Genomic DNA, 20,099 nt, shown 5'->3' on the forward strand with positions numbered 1-20,099 from the left:
TATCTTAAAGATTAATACATACTAAAAACAATCAAGTTTCAAGGTTAATTTTTCATATTTACTTTAGTTCTTTGATAGATTACATATATTAAAATAATGATGAATAAAGTAGGTGAAGCGAGTTACTGAGCAATTTCAAATGTAATTCACTATTGTATGAAAAAAGTCTGAAGTATTCTGGCATGCAAAGGTGATTGTTGCAATCAGGGCAATACTGCTTTGTCTCTTTCCCGCTTGTTTTGCCAGTAAATGATCTCATCAGCTCCAAACAAATCTTGGAAACCTGTGATGAGTGTTTATTCATCATGAGATTCATCTGTAAAAAGTTATGAAATTAAGACGAATAAAACAGCACAAAATTGTAATTACAGAAACAGTGTCTGTGGCAACAGCATTAATGATGAAAAATTGTAGAGGACTGCAGTCTGCCTAAATATGAATCTTCCCCATACTGTTTCCACTCAGATATTTCTCCCTCTGATCCAAAATCCCTTTGAGCTTCCAAAATTTCTTATTTACACAGCAAATGTGATGTCTTTGTAGCAGGATTACAGCAAACTTTGAAAACTAACAAGTACACGCATGGAATTATGGCAACGCAGTCACACATAGGGTGAGCCATTTGTGACAGCAGCCGTTATGTTCACTAATGTTTCTTTCGAAATAATGGTTGAAATTGACAACAGAAGGCCGCAACTGTCAAGGAAGATGTAGCGAAATGTCCTTACATTGTTTTCATATGAAATGAGTCCAGGCATGGTATTTTGAACAAAGCATTGTGGCCCGGTAAGCTCAGGCCCAAGTGTTAATGTCCAGTAGTATTTCTCAGCAAGGCGAGATAACAGATGCCCCTCTTAGAGCTTCTGTCCATCATAACCAGCAGTTAAGAAATAGCACAGGGAAAAAGCTTAAATAAAACCAAGTATAGGATATGCTGCTAGCAGCGGTAAATCACAAGAAAACATGAAGTAACTTGTAATTAATGAGTGACTTAGATCTGTTTAGCCGCAGAACACAGTTAAAGCATTAGACAACAGTAGTGAGTAAAATGAGAACAATGGAGTTAAAAAGGCAGATTGAGGAGTTTGTCATTAATATATAGGATAATACCAACTAGACTGACATAATGAATACACGTAAAAACTTAGCAAACATTAAAACTTATAATAGTTAATTATATCATAAAGTAAAATAGTTGAGGAACTTAAAGAAAAAGAGAGAGAGAGAGAGAGAGAGAGAGAGAGAGAGAGAGAGAGAGAGAGAGAGTGAACAAAAGACAAAGGTGTGAGTCTTTACTTCTCACAAGAGTTAGGATTTTTTCCTCGCTTATCTTGCAGTATAAATCTTTTCAGCTACAAATTAGCCAATTGTTGCGAAGATATTACTTTTGCATCATGCAGTGATGTAAATGCTGCTTTGTATGCATTAACTTTTTTTGCCAGTAGTCAAAATATTATACCTGAAAGAAGATGAGTGAGATTTTCGAGTGTCACTATGAGGCTTACACTGTGGACGCCACTGCTCCATTGCACCCATATATGAGGCAAGCAGGCAGGCATGGAGGCACAAAAATGAGGTTACTAGTACACTACAAGGTAGCCAGCCTGAGCTGTGCAATTGCAGAAAGGCCATGCAGCTACAAGCCGGCCTGCGGAATATTTCCTCACCGTACAGACATGAAGGTGTTGATCCCTTTGAGCCTGGAAACTATGTATTGACACAACAAGTGTGCTATTAATCACTGTACATATCCTATGATTCTAGCACAGTTATTTGCAGTCAGGCAGCATACTCCACGACATTAGGTTCATGCAAGTTTCCATCACATTATGGGCGGCCAGTAGCCAACGTTGGTCTGGGCACCCATCTACAGAAGACCAGTTCACTGTTTTCAGTCTGCACCTCTAGACTCCGAATGGCATGATGGATGAGGTTCTACAGTAGCAACTGAACTTCTGCCTTGGAGGGCACCAGTTTGCTGCCATCCATGCACATAAGGGCAAGCTCCTAACCTGGCAGCAGTGAATGCCTTTTAGAATTCAGCAGATGTTTGTGTTGTTGGCACTGCTCACTCAGAGCCACACAGTGCTAACTCAGGCATGTGCTGCCAAGTGGGGTAACCAGTGTCAGCAAAGCTGGATGTGGATGTCAAACAGCCATCCTGGCTGCTCGATCTTCTGACATCAATGGCACTGCTGTTATACAGTGCACCTGCAGTGAGCATATCCGAGTGCATAAAGTAACTCTGGCATTATAGCTCAAACCTAAATAAAAGGTGTTATATCTTTCAATGGATTTTTCCTAGCCACCTCTCGCCAGCAACATTGCTTCCACAACCTGCTACTCCACTACCTCTACACCATAGTGGCCCTACTCACCGTAACTGCTTTACATTATTCTCTTCAATGATTTTGTTGCACAAAAATATCTTGCTCTTCTTTGGTTTTTTGAACAAATTAGGAGTGTTGCCCAAACGTAACTTCACATCAGCACTTAATATAGAGACATACTGCATGCTGCATTGACAGTGAGGGCTTGTTACTCTTTTTGGAACTATGTCATATCTCCAATTTCCATATTCTTGGTCATTTGTGTGTGATAATCTGATTAAATTTCACACACAACAGGTTCTCAAACATACAGCATAGTCTCTGAAAGTTGGTGGTAATGTGAACACTTTGTTATAAGGACATTCTTCGTTAATAACAACATATGAACAATATTGTGCCAAAGTGTAGTGATGATATCCACTAACTAGAGCAGATACCACACGAGTTTCCAGCTTACATTTTTTCAGCAGTCATAACAATTTTCTATGGATATCTAGAAGTCAAGGCACCTGACTGGAGTAATTTCTACATGCAATGTGTATTGACTCTAGAGGAGTTTAATTCCAAAAAATAGATCACAAAAAATTTCAAACTCAGGTAGTATCTACAGTCTCTGAATTGTACAAAATGACTTATTTTAGAAGTAATTGTGTTTTATTGCCTTAATTAACATGCTCCTTCTGTAGCAGTGTGTTAAACTTTACATGCGCAGCATGTATGGGTTGTGGCCGGGCCAAGGCCTGGTCTGTCACTCGGCTTTGCTCAGTCCTTCTCGGAAGCAAATGGAACAGTGCGATGATTCATTTAGCATTGCAGTGTGGCATTTTTCGGTTGGCACAACTTTCTGAATTTGGCAGAATCATAGTGTCAGCACTGTTTAACCTTCACTATTTGTTCATGGTGTGAAGAAAATTCACAGGTCCAGTGGCTGTTTGCACAAAAAGAGGCACTCTAGCGATCTATCTTTGCAATCCTTTAAAATGAATGGGAATGACAAAAGAGAGGGATGAGAATTCTCAGTTCGCATAAGCAAAAGGTACTACATATTTCCTGTGAAACAACATTGAATACCATGCAGAAAGAATTTAAAGATTTAGTTGACAATGAAAGAGCAAAAAATTGCAATGATCAACACATGGTAGTCATTTTTCTGTACATCAAAAAGCACTTTGTGCTAAATTTGCAGTCCTAGAGCAGGTGAAGAAACTGGTAGTATGAATAGAAAAACTTCTGAAGTCACACCCATTATTCCATTTTATTTACAACAGTTTTCAATGGAACTGAACGAAGAGCATGGATACTTCATATATTACTGCAAAGTATGTTGGTTAAGTCAGTGGTCATGCCTGGAACGATTTTTGTTTTAATACTCATTATTGTTGTTATGAAGGGCAAAGGAGTGCAAGAACGAAAATTAAAACATTAGGAATGGAGTGTAGACTTAGAATTTTAAGTGGAATTGACTGCACACTGACCACAGTAAGACACTGCAAGGTAACTTCTTTCTGATTTGAAGGGAATTCATTTAAAAAGAAAACCACATTGTAGAAGAGAGATATTCTGATAAAGACAGTGCAGTGACGTTAAAGAAAATGCGGAGCCTGGAGAACTCACTGTTGCCTTGAAGGAATTGCAAGGATAGTTTTATAAACATTTTGGGACACTGTCAGTCTTACATCTGTTTCTCAGCTGTTTTCAATACTGTTCGCCATTTCAGTTGAAACTGCCATGTGCATGTGCAGATGTAATTGATTGACCTACGAGGGAATTCCACTTTTAGTGACAAATCTTTTTACAGTAGAGCTGTCCAGGACATCTACATTGGTTTCCTAACATAGAGTTTCCAAGTCTCCATAATGAGGCTGCAAAAGTGCTACAATATTTCAATTGACATATTTGTGTTAAAGACCTCTTTTTGATTATGAAACTAAATATGTTGACTTTAGTGTGAAACTCTGTAAAATTGTCTGCGTCTGCGCATATGCCAACACTTTGTACCAGACGACAATTATGTCTTCAGTGAGCCAAAAATACATAAATGATAACGAAAATTTGTTTTGTTTGTGACCTATTTTGTTGAGAGCTTTGAAATATAAAACAAAGTAGCATGCAGTGGTACTGTACGACCATTTAAATGCAACATGTTTGGAGTTTTCCCACTTCCCCCTCCTTGCACTCAGACAGTGTGGCGTGGCTGTGGGGGAAATGTGAAGCAAGGCAGAGTGCTTTGGCACTCGTGCTCGAGCACGGCCCACGAGCCGAAATCTTGGCTGCTGCTGTTCTATTGTATCAAAGTTCCAAAATGTGAACATATACGAAGGCCCTACATAGCTGAACACTGTAATAAAGCCTAGCACAAATTTCACATTGAAAAACTTATTTGTTTACTGGTCAACCGTTGTCAGTAGAGATTTCCTGGGTCTGATTACTAACTGCTTGCCAGTCCACGTGATATAACTCCGTGTAAATAGCGTGACTGAATAACACAGGCCATCACCTAGGCCACTTCTTGGTAATTTACAACACCGTCCAGCTCTTGTACAGCAGCTTCATGTGAAAATTTCCTTATTGGACACTATTATGTTTGACGTTTTTATTCATGAGTACATAACTTTGAAGAATCTACTCAAGTGCAATTAGTATGTTCACAGCTGCATTAAATGAGATATGATTATCAATTAATACAAAAAAATGATGATGAAAAGTCGGTTTTCTGAAACACAATTTTTATTTCCAAAGAGCATACAAAGACATTCCTTCTAAGGATGGGTAGATTCATAAAATTTTAACCTTTTACAACACAAATGTATTCTGACAACAGTATAGTAAAGAAAATTAATTCAATTAAACATATTTCAGTCTTAACAATATAGTATAGACAAAGGTGCAGGAGACAAGTTTCATGAGTCAAACACATCAAAGAATGGAAAGTGAGCATTATCTGGACATAGCATGTCTGCCATGAAGCACACAGTCCCAGCCCAACCTTCAAACAAACTGTAAGGGCAATCTGGTGTTCTCGCTTCTCTTCTGAACTGTTCATTGTACAAGAACTGCATGAATGAGAAGGCACGCCACAGCCAGTGTCGGTCGTTACCATTCAAGCGATACAGTAACAAGAAAACATATGCATTTCCCGCCACTCCATGACATATTCCTGCAAGCAAAGAGGTAATTTAGCCTTAGTAAACACGGATACCAAAGTTAACTGGTTAACAACATATTACCTGCTGACCACAAAAAAGTAATGATGCTTGAAGAGTACAAATGTTTATCAGAATAATGGAAATACCTGACATGTAATAACAAGGTGTCCAAAACCTTTTGAGAGTAAATTATACATACAGTAGAGGATTCTAAATCAAGTACTGTAACCGAAGGAACCAATCGTTGGAAACGAATATTTCAGGTAGCATGAGCTCTGGAATGGACATTGCATTTTGTGCACATTTTTATAAACTGCTTCTATTTCATATTAAACAGTTGGCTGTTGTAGTAATGTTTATGGCACTACCTCAATCCTTTCGCGGGCCGTGGGGTATATACTTCCCATGAAACTTATGTCCTTCCAGCATTAAGGGCGTGTGTGTTACCAATTCCGTACACTCCTGGCATGTCAGTCCGCTGCACCAGCTGTGGTTTCTGTTTGTTGTGAAATATAGCCTTTTGGACATTTACTGTTCCATTTCTATATTGGAAGAACCTAATGAATAACTTCTATGCTTCAAATTATGGGTCTGTTAGTAATGTAACAGCCTTAAATTTAGTACTGGAGTAATGACACGTGCCTTTCAGTGTACCACTCGATACACTGCGTCAAGTATTATATAATCATGCATTTACAATTGTGTTTATTCCTTTCACATTTGTTATTCATTATCTAATATTATTTTGAATAACTGAATGTTGTCTGAATACCAGAACTGGACAGAGTCCACTATTTCATTTATAAAAATTATCAAGCTGGATAATTTGAAATATTGCATATACCCACCTACATTCTGTTAAAATAATAATTTTGAATTGAGAAGAATATCAATTCACTTATGTAACCTGTATTAATTTTTACATTCTAGAAAGATACTGTGTAAAAGTCAGACTGATTACTGAAATTGTAAACACATCTATAGTTATTGCTCTTTAACATAATGCACACAGTAATTGACTGTATCAAAAAAATTAACTTTAAGAGGTGAAACACAGACAAATGTCAGTAATGAAAATAATTATGTAATTCAAAAATAGCTGTTTCAAGTTACTACTTTATGAAATCTTCTATAAAAAAGAAATTTGGTAAGAAAGCAGCGTCAAATATCTACATTTTAATAATAAAACTTACTGTCACACTGAAGTTTTTGTGAACACACAATTTTTAATTTTAACGTAGTAAGAGTATGAATTCTGATAAAGTATTGTTAGGTCTTTATACAAAGGCTGGTGCAAAGCCAAGAAAGAAGAAGTAGAAGTAGTAGTAGTTATCAAGTTATAGTTACAGTCAGTAAGCAGTTTATTACTCAAACTGTTGTAAAATGTACTAATTGGTGTGAATATTTCATTGATGACTTGGCCACTATTAAGATCTCATGAGCTGAAAATCAATATTTCATTCTATAGTTTTGAAAGTATTGCAGAAACCCCTAAAGAATGGAAATAGGAGGGTAAGTCAATTATTATCCACAAAGTGGTTATAAAATTTTATTGTAATCACATAGAAAATTTACAAGATCATAATTTTTTCGACCTAGTCTCCTTGCGTTTCAACGCATTTGTCCATCGTTGTACAAGCTTCCTGATGCCCTCATAAAAGGTTCTCAGTTGAGCTGCGAGCCAGGAATGCACTGCTTCTTTCACTGCTTCGTCTGAGGTAAATCGATGGCCCCTTAATGCCTGTCTGAGTGTACCAAACAAGTGATTGTCAGAAGGGGCAAGATCAGGACTATATGGAGGATGATCCAGTACTTCAAATTTGAGTTTCTGGAGCGTTTCAGCAGTGTGGGCAGCAGTACGTGGACGGGCACTGTTGTGCAACAACACAACACCTTTTGACAGCAATCCTCAGTGTTTGCTTCGAATTGCAAGCTTTAGCCTGGCAGTAAGCATCTCACTGTAACATACACTGTTTAATGTTGTGCCCCTTCCCAGTAATGTTCCAGTACTGGACCTTGTGCGTCCCAAAAAACTGTAAGCATCAGTTTTCCTGCGGACAGTTGGGTCTTAGAACTTTTTCTTGCACGGCGAATTTGGATGTTTCCATTCCACACTCTGCCGTTTACTCTCCGCCTCGTAATGATGGATCCATGTTTCATCACCAGTAATGATCTTGTCCATTTCGTTACCATAGCGATCCAAATGTTTTTTGCAGATATCCAAGTGTGTTTGTTTATGCAACTGTATGAGTTGTTTTGGGACCCATCTTGCACAAACTTTATGAAACCCAAGTCTGTTGTGGATGATTTCGTAGGCAGAAAAATGAGTAATTTGCAGATGATGTGCCACCTCGTCAATAGTTAATCGTCTGTCTAAGAGAATCATTTGGCGTGAACGCTCAATGGTTTCATCATTTGTGGCAGTAAACGGTCGTCTGGCTCCTCCTTCTTCATGCGTAAAGCTTGTGCGACCATTTTGGAACTTTTCAACCCATTCGTAGACACTCCATTATGGCAAAACACTGTTCCCATACTGTATCGAAAGTCTTTGATGAATTTTGGCCCCTGATACGCCTAACGGAAAAAAGAAAAGGAAAACACCATAGGTCACTAAATGTTGCTCTTCTTTGGTGCAAATAGACAGCGAAGCAGTCATGACTAACAGCATGGCAGCGATAACAAAACTAACCTAGTGGCTTGAAAATTGCAAAGATATAACACCAAATAAACAAAGCATGTGTCATCAACATAAAACGACAGTACTACCAAAATAAACAAAAATATAACTAAATTGCGGATAATAATTGACTTACCCTCGCATTTCATCAGGTATGTAAAATTTTGTAATAAAAGTTCACTCTATTCCTCTTGTTGCAACGTTAAGTCGTTAATTTGGTAAAACTATGGTACTGTTGCAAACATATTTGGTTACAGACAGGAGAGCTAATATTTGAGTACACCTCGAAAAAAATAAATTGCACTAAAATCAACTACAGTTAAGCAGAAAACGAAGCATTACCAATCCTATTTGGCATCGAAAAATTTCACAACTTCCTCTGTGGAGCGAAATTCCACCTTATTTTTGACAACAAACTGCGGGTTGCCCTCTTCAGCGCTGGAGATAAGAGCTCAGTGATTAAAAAGGTGAGCCTTACTCCTAGGCAGGTACCAGTATCAAATAGATCCACCTCCATCTCTGGGCAGATATGCTCTCCTGGCTTCCTGTGGGTTCTGATCCACAATTCAACCAATAGGAGCTGATATGTTTTGCTACTGATGGGGAGCAAAAAGATGTTCTCAACAATTTCCCATTACTGCACAAGAGATCACTCAAGGCACAGCAGAGGATCTAATCCTCACAAACATTCCATTCACTTCAACACCAAGGGCTCGTCCAAATGTCATCAGTTGACTTTAGAGAATGACGTTGTCTAGGAGGCACTTCTGTCACATTCAAGTCACCATCAGACGGACATAGTGTAGCAGACAAATAATTGTTGAACACACATTGTGTCACTGATGCAATTTCAAAGGAATGAGCTTGACCCAGAATCAGATTTTTTGAGAGTGCTAGCCTGGACTTCTTGGTTGGTACCTACATGCACAATAACATTTGAATTAAGGGTGATCCATAAAATGTATTACATTATGAGAATAAAAAACTGCACTGTCAATTAAGGCCCTGTAGGCTGGTTAACTAGGATTTAATGGCTAGTTCATTTTCCACAGACAGTGATTGAAACTTACACAGGAACAATCCAATCTGACATATCGAAACATGCTCTTCCTTTGAAGGAAGAGCTATACAAACAAATCCTTACCACAGTCACGGGCATCCACATGGCACCCTCCTATGCCAAATTGTTTATGGGCCATCTAGAAGAGACCCTCCAAGCATTCCAAAATGCAAAACCCCTAGTCTGGTTCAGGTTCATTCATGACACCTTCATGATCTTCCATCCCTTTTCCTCCTCAATCCAGTGTGCCAGCTTTATAGACACTGATCTCCTCTTCTCTGATGGCTCTGTCCACATTAAACCCACCAACCACCAACAGTATCTGCTTTTCTACAGCTGTCATCCCTATCACACTACCTGTGAAAGCAGCCATGTCATATACCAGCTCTGCCGCAATCACTGCACAGCTTTTTATATTGGTGTGACCACCAACCAGCTGTCCACCAGGATGAATGGCCACCGCCAAACTATGGCCTAGAGCTATGTGGACCATCCCCTTGAACAACATACTTGATTTCAGAGGTTGCTCCACAACACAAGCCATCTTGATTCTCCCTTCCACCATGAATTTTTCTGAACTGTGCGGATGGGAGTTATCCTTACAGCACATTCCCTGCTCCTGTAATCATCCTGATCTCAACCTACGATAACAGTGTCCCCACACCTCCACCCAACAGTTTCCCGCCATTTCTGTCCAGCCATCTCCTCCCCATTCTCATCTCCCGCTTTCTTTGCTTGCCACCGTCTGCCAGTGCATCTGCCCATACTTCCCCATTTCTCTCCTTTTTCACACAATTTTCCCTACTTCCCTGCCCTACAATCTTCTGACACTGTGACTGATGTCAGTCTGATCCCCGTACTCTCCGAAAGACAGTGCTCCATCCCCCCCTCCCCCGGGCCCTCCCCACAGTTACCCTTCCTCACTACCTCCAGATTGCTGCTTCCATTCCACGTGACAGTTGCATTCTGGTCTGAGTTGCTGGAGTTGGCAGTCACATGTGTGTGGTATGGTTGCTTCTGTGAATGAATGATGTGTGTTTCTCTTGCTTTTTCTGATGAAGACTGTGGCTGAAAGCTTATGTGTAAGTGTCTTTTTTAATTATGCCTGTCCACAACTTAACGTGTCATCTTTATGGTAAGTAGCAATCTGTCTTTTCCTACACTGTCCTGAAGTTTTTTAAATGGGAACAATACACTGAAACAAAAACAAATACTATGTCAAAATTTTAGATGATAACACTCATTGCAAGTTTTTTTAATACTTAAAACTGCAACATTTGTAATTTGCCAGGCAGCTGGGGCCTTAGCTGTAGCAGACAGTGCATGCCCAATGGGGCAGACACACATCCTTGGTTGACAGCACATAGGTAATTTGTAAAGCAAATTTCGGTTTCTGTTGATAGTCTCTCTGACACAATTTTTTGCATTTACTATTCACTAGAATTTGCAACTCATTTAATATCTATAGTAATTAGCAATTGCCTTTGCAGTACTGCAGTACTGCTAAGTATCAACACCTGAGATAAAAATGGATTAATTTGTTTTGTGATTTTGGTGGCTGCACAGCTTCACAGTAACCTGGAATTCAGTTAATGTTTCCAACCTTTCAAAGATGAAACATGAAGAAAGTGGTAAGCAACTGAAATCACTTATTTCTCCTGAAGACCTACATATGTTTCATTTATTAGTTAATTACTTGGTCGTTCTTTCGAATGTCAACAGTTCATCTGAAACTGTGAAAATATTAGAAGAAACTGGAGGCAATGTGGATCATTCCACAATTGTGGCTCAGACGATGATTGTTGTGCCAATTAAAGTTCAGAACAAAAATACAGCACATTAGTCCTAGGAAAAACTGTACCAGTACAGTAACAGCTTTCAGTGACCAAGAAAAGGCTGTAAATTTTTTGGTTGAACAAAGAAGGGAGAACATACTTGAACTTAAGCAATGTATAATGCTGATTTCGTTTTGTAAAATCTGAATACTAATTGTATAAATGGAAGAAATGTTTCCACAAAGTACAAAATATGTGCCAAAAAGAAACTCACAACAGTTCAAGACATTTACAACTGTTCACAAGAGTCAATGCACTGTTGATAAGGGATATCTATCAGACTGGGCACCCTGAATTTCAAGTGAGATGAACATTACATACTGATTTCCCGGCTTCTTCAATCTGGTTAAACAGATTTGGAAAATTATACAGAAAAGGAAGTTGCAAAACTACAAAGTTTACCTCAAGTAAATGTGAAGAGGTGATGCCATTAATAGGTAATTCTACAGAGAAGTCCGTAGCTGACGAGAAGATGAAGCTGCTTCTTATCACCTAAAATGCTGTGTATAAAGGCAATCAGTCAGGGTTCATGGAAGAACTACATGCAAACCGTACTTCATTATTTTGAGTGAAAAGATGAGTTGCTTGTGCAGCTAATGGCTGCTACAAACACATGTATATAACAAAAAATGGAAAGAAGCATATGGCATCGTTGGCCGGAAGGCCCCATCCGTGGAAGTTTGGCTGCCAAGTGCAAGTCTTATTTCATTCGATGCCACATTGGGCGACTTGCGTACCAGTGATAAGGATGAAATGATGATGAGGACAACACAACACCCAGTCCACGAGTGGAGAAAATCTCCAACCCAGCCGGGAATCAAACACGGGCCCGCTTGCATGGGAGGCGAGCATGTTAACACCCAGCTAAGCAGGCGGACTGTATACGACAATCCCAGTGATAAGTATTGATGGGTTACTGCTTCCACAGCTTTATATCTGTCTTCAGGAACATCAAGGCAGATTAGAATCAAAAATTTTAAAAAGGACTGCTTCCTAGCAAAATCTGGAAAAATGAGAGAATACTTTTCAATGTTACATCCATATAATCTTCTTACTATTTACATAAAAAATCCATTGCTTTTGTTGGACTCATGGTATAGACATAATGACTCATTTGCCTTTTGGACAATAACAGAAAGACTGCTAAATCCGGATCCTACACAGAATTAATACGGTGACTTAGCTTCTCAATAAAAAAAATTTTCAACTGTCTAAACCGTTTTTCAGAAAATTGTCAGGGAATATAACTTCCAATAGCCCTGTGTCATTTCAAGTTTATCAGTGGAACAATACGGGTAAACTTCAGTCGTTTGTGCATTGTCAGTTTGCATCACCATGTTATACAAAATTTGATCAAGTATGCCTGGTACACAGTATGATATGCAGAATGACAGCCCGACCATTTCTTACTCCATTCCAGTTCTGTCTAAATAGAACTAGTAATTACTGTGAAGTGCCTGAATGCATTGATTTTTGTTTTATCAGGTGTTCCTTCTGTAAGGAAAAGGTTTTGTCATCCAATACATACTGCATATTTTTGATGACTACAGGAAATAAACAAAGAACTGTTTCACTGTTATTAAAATATACATTTTAAAAAAGAGTCAAAAGAATAGTGCTACAGAAATTGTTGTAAAATATTTATTGTCAACAAACTAAAATCCTGATTAATGGAAGTCGTCTGTAATGTAACATTGCACATTGCCTTGATTTTCTTTCCTCTGCTAGCCACTTGTGTAACAATTACATCTGCAATTATTTAGCTATCGATATAAACAAAGTTATTCACAAAATTAATGATATGAGATTTTTTGGTGTGGTTTAAATACTTTCAGTTCCTGTGTGTGCACATTGGACTTTGTGCTATGCGGCGCTACGTTCTCTTGTGATGGCTGCATCTACTTACTCACCAGTTCGCATGCTAGGCTTTAAGGACTGTACAAATCGCTGTTATAACTGCTTCTTCATACAGCAACAATGAGTAACTTTAATATTTTTAAGAAAATACTTGCAATGTGCCTTAGTACCTAAAATTTGGACAGTTTATTTCTTTTGGTGTATTATTCCTGTGTGAAAAATTTCGGGCACGTTTCAAAATTTCAGATTAGAGCATTCCCTTGTTAGTGTAGCAGCCTTATATGCATTTATGTCTGTGTATAAGTGAGCAACAAACTACACAAATCATCATATGGCAAGCTATTAAAGTCTACAATTTGTGAAACAGTTCATAAATGTGACCATTAGAAAAGAATAATAAACCAGACTGAACATGAGTATCAGAAATACTAGACTTTCAAAACAGTAGAAACCATTAGAGATATGTATTCTAAGGTTCCTTCAAAATGTCGAATGATGAAAACATTCGTTTTGACAATTCTGACATAGATAACAGTGGTGTTGATGCTGCTGGTGGAATAGTATCCCATTCTGATGTGCACTTATGGAAGTCATCCAGTTGTTTCTACAGTATATGGAACTCTACCTGACTTTGTTCCTGTTACTGTTTCAGTTGTCACTGTTACAGCATCAGCTGCTGCTGCCACAATTCGATAAAAATTCCATTCATGATGCACTAATAGCACTAAATGGTTTCAGCTCCTTTTTGTCTCTTTTGTATTGCAGCCTTACACGAACAAGGCAGGCCACTGCAGTGAACCACACACTGAGTCCATGGCCAAAAAAATGGTAGAAAGCAACATTTCAACTGGCAGTAACACAATCTCAAATCAGAATTGTCTTAAACAAATACTGTGAGAGTTCCTAAATTAAAGTTCAGGTCCAAAATGCTATGTAACATCAGCATTTGCAAACAGACATAGTAGGTGTCAATTGCAGGATACACAAACTGTAGATCCAGCTGCTGGGGCCAGATATTTATTTCCTATTATCAAGAAAATGGCCTTCTTTGTGTGATGTGATCTAGAGCCACAGCCACTGAAATTGGAACTGTGAGTTGCTTTCCAGATCATTGAAGTGGTGGTTTTTAGACTGCAGAATAACTTACATTACTGGAATAACAAGAAAAGTTGTCATCGTTTTGACACCAACAACGTTTAATCATGAGGCCCCTGTTAACATTTTTATTCTGAGTGTAAGATGCTGGTCCCCAACGTGTGGTCCCTAAATGTATGGTAGCAGTCTTAGAGATACATTTTATTTGAATTATGAACATTTCAAGACTGTGACGGTTTTAGCCACTGACACACTTGTTTGATTGTGGGTCATTTTAAGCTCCTTTGGCATGAATTCATGGTGGGGTTCATCCATAATCCATTTGTTCTATTCCTCTCTCATATACACTTTAAATGGTTTATTTATCAAGACAGCAAGAGCTTCCAGTGGTGAAGTCAGTCCTCCCAGAATAGCAGCAAGCTCTGTATTTCCCTGTCTCAATTTCTCTTTCACAGAATTTTTCAAATGACTACTAAACTGATTCCGCATAAGAGAAGAACTTTTCTTCTATAAAGCACCTTTCCTTCTCTCACACTCTCTGTTAATCAACAATTTCATACCAACCTTGTCATCCAACCCATGTCATGTACATGAACATCACCACCTGGTGGTAGTCCAGAAGGTTTTGGCATTGCTTTGAATTTAAAAAACGATCATTGGATTAAGTTTAGTACTGTCAGCACAACATGAAAGAACAACAGTGTACTGCAATTTTTCACAGGCACTTGCTTTTTAGCACCCTTCAAGGCAACAGTTCTATTACTTGGCACTTTAAATGTCAGAGGAGTTCTGTCCATACTCTTATTTGGCTTAATTCCTCACTGGTTTTCTTTCAATGTTGAATAATAAAGTGATGGAAAGATAATATTTTCTCTTCACACTCTTGTGGAGGGGGGGAGGGGGAGGAGGAGGATAGGGGGGGGGGAGAGAGGGGAGGGGGAGAGGATGGGGGGGGGGGGGGAGAGAGAGAGAGAGAGAGAGAGAGAGAGAGAGAGAGAGAGAGAGAGAGAGAGAGAGAGCAAGAATACTAGACTTTTGATCTTTAAACTAGTTAACAAGTCAATGATATTGAGAAGTTGTTAATCAACCAAATGAATAGTTTATCAGCAACAAGTCACATTGAATCACTTGAAATGGAAGACAATCACACTCAATTGTACCTACAGAAATACTTTTAAGACATAGTAAAAGATCAGTGAATAGACCTCGTGTAAATTCATCTCATGTCATATTACCTGCAACATGAAAGTACAGGTCATAATATGATGGAATATGACAATGCAGATGGTTAAAAACATAATAAACAACCATTTCTGGAAAAGAATGGGTTGAATCACAAACAAACTTAAAACATAGTTGTGGAATGTATCTAACAAAAATGAATGACTCTAATAACAAAAGAATGAAACCAAAAGGTATGAAGATGTATCACTAACAGAACTTAGTTGTCAGTCCACACACAAAAGCTACACTGAGCACAACAGTGATGTCTTGTAGAATGTGCTACAAACAAGCAGGCACAGTAAGAAAACTCTAATATCATACGAAACAGAGTAGCAGAGTGAAGCACAAGAAACAGGTCTGCAAGGGTAAGAAAAACAGCATGGACGTGGCTGTATACATCATTAAAATCCCAAAAGGTAGAAAATCCCAAAAGGTGACTCATTGGGCGACACTACATGCCTCCTGTCCACAACTGTCATAGTGAAGACGTGTAACTTTACGCGCCACTGTGAGTGATGGACTTCTGTGAGGTACCCAACTCCGAATGCCTTTCATATGCAGTTCGCTTTGTGATGTTCCCTTGGAATCTGGTTGAGATGGATTCATATTCAATGAAAATGACTGTCATCGACAATGCATTACACCCGTCTCTGGTCATTCTAAATTACAATATTTTTACAGTCACTGTCCTTATGCTGTGTTACATGGCTGTAAGTTATATGCCACTCCTTCCAGACAAGTTGGACAGTCCATGTTCATACACCAAGAAACTTGGACAACTTCATCCATGATGTGGTTATGAACATGCCCAGCCACAATAGGTCCTTTCTGTCATTCTGCCACAGTTCTATGACAAACCGTCTTATTGTATTGATCCCATACAACTGACTGGTACATACATATTAATCCTTCGCACTGACATCTATCAGAGGCGGAGGATGTAATGTAAAAGCCCGAAGATTCATCAGTCGAAGTATATGACACACCTTTTTAATAAACATGCTGATACACTGCAATTTCATTGTATGATCTTACATTTGTGATAAATTCTTGATTTTTGTATAATGGTACTAGCAATATTAAAAAATGGAAAATCCAGGATGGAATAATGACAATATTATGAAAAGGACGGATTGCTACTCACTATATAGCACAGATGAGTCTACATCTACATCTACATCCATACTCTGCAAGCCACCTGACGGTGAGTGGCGGAGGGTACCTTGAGTATCTCTATCGGTTCTCCCTTCTATTCCAGTCTCGTATTGTTCATGGAATGAAAGATTGTCGGTATGCCTCTGTGTGGGCTCTAATCTCTCTGATTTTATTCTCATTGTCTCTTCGCGAGATATATGTAGGAGGGAGCACTTCTCAGTGAAGGTATGTTCTCAAAACTTCAACAAAAGCCCGTACCGAGCTACTGAGCGTCTCTCTTGCAGAGTCTTCCACTGGATCTTATCTATCATCTACACAACGCCTTCGCGATTACTAAATGATCCTGTAATAAAGCGCGCTGCTCTCCGCTGGATCTCCTCTATCTCTTCTGTCAATCCTATCTGGTACGGATCCCACACCGGTGAGCAATATTCAAGCAGTGGGCGAACAAGTGTACTGTAACCTACTTCCTTTGTTTGCAACGGTCCTAGGACACTCCCCTGTGGCACACCTGAAATCACTCTTACTTCGGAAGACTTCTCTCCATTGAGAATGACATGCTGCGTTCTGTTATCTAGGAACTCTTCAATCCAATCACACAATTGGTCTTATAGTCTTACTTTGTTCATTAAACGACTGTGGGGAACTGTATCAAATGCCTTGCAGAAATCAAGTAACACGACATCTACCTGGGAACCCGTGTCTATGGCCCTCTGAGTCTCGTCGACGAATAGCGCGAGCTGGGTTTCACACAATCATCTTTTTTGAAACCCATGCTGATTCCTACAGAGTAGATTTCTAGTCTCCAGAAAAGTCATTATACACGAACATAATACGTGTTCCAAAATTCTACAACTGATCGACGTTAGAGATATAGGTCTATAGTTCTGCACATCTGTTTGACGTCCCTTCTTGAAAATGGGGATGACCTGTACCGTTTTCCAATCCTTCGGAATGCAATGCTCTTCTAGAGACCTACAGTACACCGCTGTAAAAAGGGGGGCAAGTTCCTTCATATCATGGTGTAAAATCAAACTGGTATCCCATCAGGTCCAGCGGCCTTTCCTCTTTTGAGTGATTTTAATTGTTTCTCTATCCCTCTGTCGTCTATTTTGATATCTACCATTTTGTCATCTGTGCGACAATCTAGAGAAGGAACTACAGTGCAGTCTTCCTCTGTGAAACACAGCTTTGGAAAAAGCCATTTAGTATTTTGGCCTTTAGTCTGTCATCCTCTGTTTCAGTGCCATTTTGGTCACAGAGTGTCTGGACATTTTGTTTTGATCCACCTACTGCTTTGACATAAGACCAAAATTTCTTAGGATTTTCTGCCAAGTCAGTACACAGAATTGCACTTTCAAATTCATTGAACACCTCTCGCATAGCCCTCCTCACACTACATTTTGCTTCATGTAATTTTTGTTTGTCTGCAAGGCCTTGGTTATGTTTATGTTTGCTAAGTTCCCTTTGCTTCCGCAGCAGTTTTCTAACGCGGTTCTTGTACCACGGTGGCTCTTTTCCATCTCTTACGATCTTGCTTGGCACATACTCATCTAATGCATATTGTACGATGGTTTTGAACTTTGTCCACTGATCCTCAACGCTATCTGTACTTGAGATAAAACTTTTGTGTTGAGCCGTCAAGTACTCTGAGATCTGCTTTTTGTCACTTTTGCTAAACAGAAAAATCTTTCTACCTTTTTTAATATTTCTATTTACGGCTGAAATCATCGATGCAGTAACCGCTTTATGATCGCTGATTCCCTGTTCTGCATGAACTCTTTCTAATAGTTCCGGTCTGTTTGTCACCAGAAGGTCTAATATGTTATCGCCACGAGTCGGTTCTCTGTTTAACTGCTCAAGGTAATTTTCAGATTAGGCACTTAAAAAAATTTCACTGGATTCTTTGTCCCTGCCACCCGTTATAAACGTTTGAGTCTCCCAGTCTATATCTGGTAAATTAAAATCTCCACCCAGAACTATAACATGGTTGGGAAATCTACTCGAAATATTTTCCAAATTTTCCTTCAGGTGCTCTGCCAAAACAGCTGCTGAGCCAGGGGGCCTATAGACACATCCAATTACCAGACAGTCACAGACAGGTAGAACAAAAAGACTACTAAACACGTAAGCTTTCAGCCAGAAGACCTTCTTCTGAAATAGTCAAAACACACACACACACACACACACACACACACACACACACACACCAATATTGCACAAACACAGTGAGTGAGCACATATGTATGTGTGTGTGTGTGTGTGTGTGTGTGTGTGTGTGTGTGTGTGTGTGTGTGTGCGTGCGTGCGTTCTGTCTATTTCATAACAAGCTTACATGTTTGGCAGTATTGTCCCAGTCTGCGATTCATCTCTGCTGTATGGTGACTGGTAATCTATACTTTTCACGGTACTAGGAATATTAATTGAGTTACAGAATAAGGTGGTTAACAATATCTTAGAAGGTGAATGAACAATGTAATCATTACATAAAGAAACTTAACATTTATATTATTCAGCACACATTGGAGTACCTCTACGTATATAGAATTATAAATACTTAGCACTGGAGTCAGCAATGTGGCAGGCAATTAGAATACTTATTTGTTTTCAATGAAAACCTAAAAATTTGTACATTCTGCTTCGTTCATTTCCTTAGGTTTGTATATCAATTATTAATGGGATTTATTTTACAAAATTTTGCATAGAAAAACTTTGTAACTGACAAAATAGCTGAAAAATATTTCCATTGCTTCTCAACCTTTAAGACACATGCAAAATTATTTATATTCATCTTCTTTCATTGCGACTGAAACATGAATTGTAATAATACTAACAGTATGAGCCATTGCAAAATTCTGTATAAGCCCCAGTGTTGGACCAAAGTAGTTCAGTAGTTGTAAGATAGCAGTGGTTACCATCAGTTTATGAGTCGTTTGAAGTGACCATTGTTAATAAACACAGAGATTATGTAGCTTGTATGTCAAAATTTATTCGGAATGTATAAAATTTATTTCACATCACATATCTAATTAATAATAGCAACATACAGAATGTTCCCTGTGAAAAAGAATGAAGAATCATCACATTTCACAACCAATTACTGTCATCAGCATCAATTTTTTCCAGATGAGTAATCAAGAAATAAAATTTCCTGCTTCAAAATTTGCAATAATCTCATTCAATTAGTTGAGAAAATGGCAATTTATGGTTAAAAAAATGTTGTTTCAATTTTTGTATACAATGAAAGCAAGAGTGTTACTAGTAGTTAAATAGTGCTGCAATCTTGCATGAAATATCTATCAGTTTAATAAGCCACAGCTGCAAAATACTAACGTGAATTCTTTACAAACGAATGGAAAAACTGGTAGAAGCCGACCTCGGGGAAGATCAGTTTGGATCCGTAGAAATGTTGGAACACGTGAGTCAATACTGACCCTACGACTTATCTTAGAAAATAGATTAAGGAAAGGCAAACCTACATTTCTGTAGACTTAGAGAAAGCTTTTGACAATGTTGAGTGGAATACTCTCTTTCAAATTCTTAAGGTGGCAGGGGTAAAATAAAGGAAGCGAAAGGCTATTTACAATTTGTACAGAAAGCAGATGGCAGTTATAAGAGTCGAGGGGCATGAAAGGGAAGCAGTGGTTGGGAAGGGAGTGAGACAGGGTTGCAGCCTATCCCTGATGTTATTCAATCTGTATAATGAGCACGCAGTAAAGG

The 20,099-nt window shown here is 38.7% G+C and overlaps 1 protein-coding gene across 3 annotated transcripts in view; it reads right to left on the minus strand.

Moving 5' to 3' along the window:
- Nucleotides 1-5,039: 5,039 nt before the first annotated feature.
- LOC124545002 (lanC-like protein 3) overlaps nucleotides 5,040-20,099 on the minus strand; it is an 89,070-nt gene continuing 74,010 nt past the window's right edge. For all 3 annotated transcript variants that reach the window (XM_047123758.1, XM_047123759.1, XM_047123760.1), the window contains exon 6: nucleotides 5,040-5,487. In XM_047123758.1, the coding sequence (XP_046979714.1) occupies nucleotides 5,231-5,487 (257 nt within the window). In that variant the 3' untranslated portion in view covers nucleotides 5,040-5,230. The remainder of the gene's footprint in view (nucleotides 5,488-20,099) is intronic.

The sequence above is a fragment of the Schistocerca americana genome, chromosome 8, assembly GCF_021461395.2.
Source record: "Schistocerca americana isolate TAMUIC-IGC-003095 chromosome 8, iqSchAmer2.1, whole genome shotgun sequence".
Classification (NCBI taxonomy): domain Eukaryota; kingdom Metazoa; phylum Arthropoda; class Insecta; order Orthoptera; family Acrididae; genus Schistocerca; species Schistocerca americana.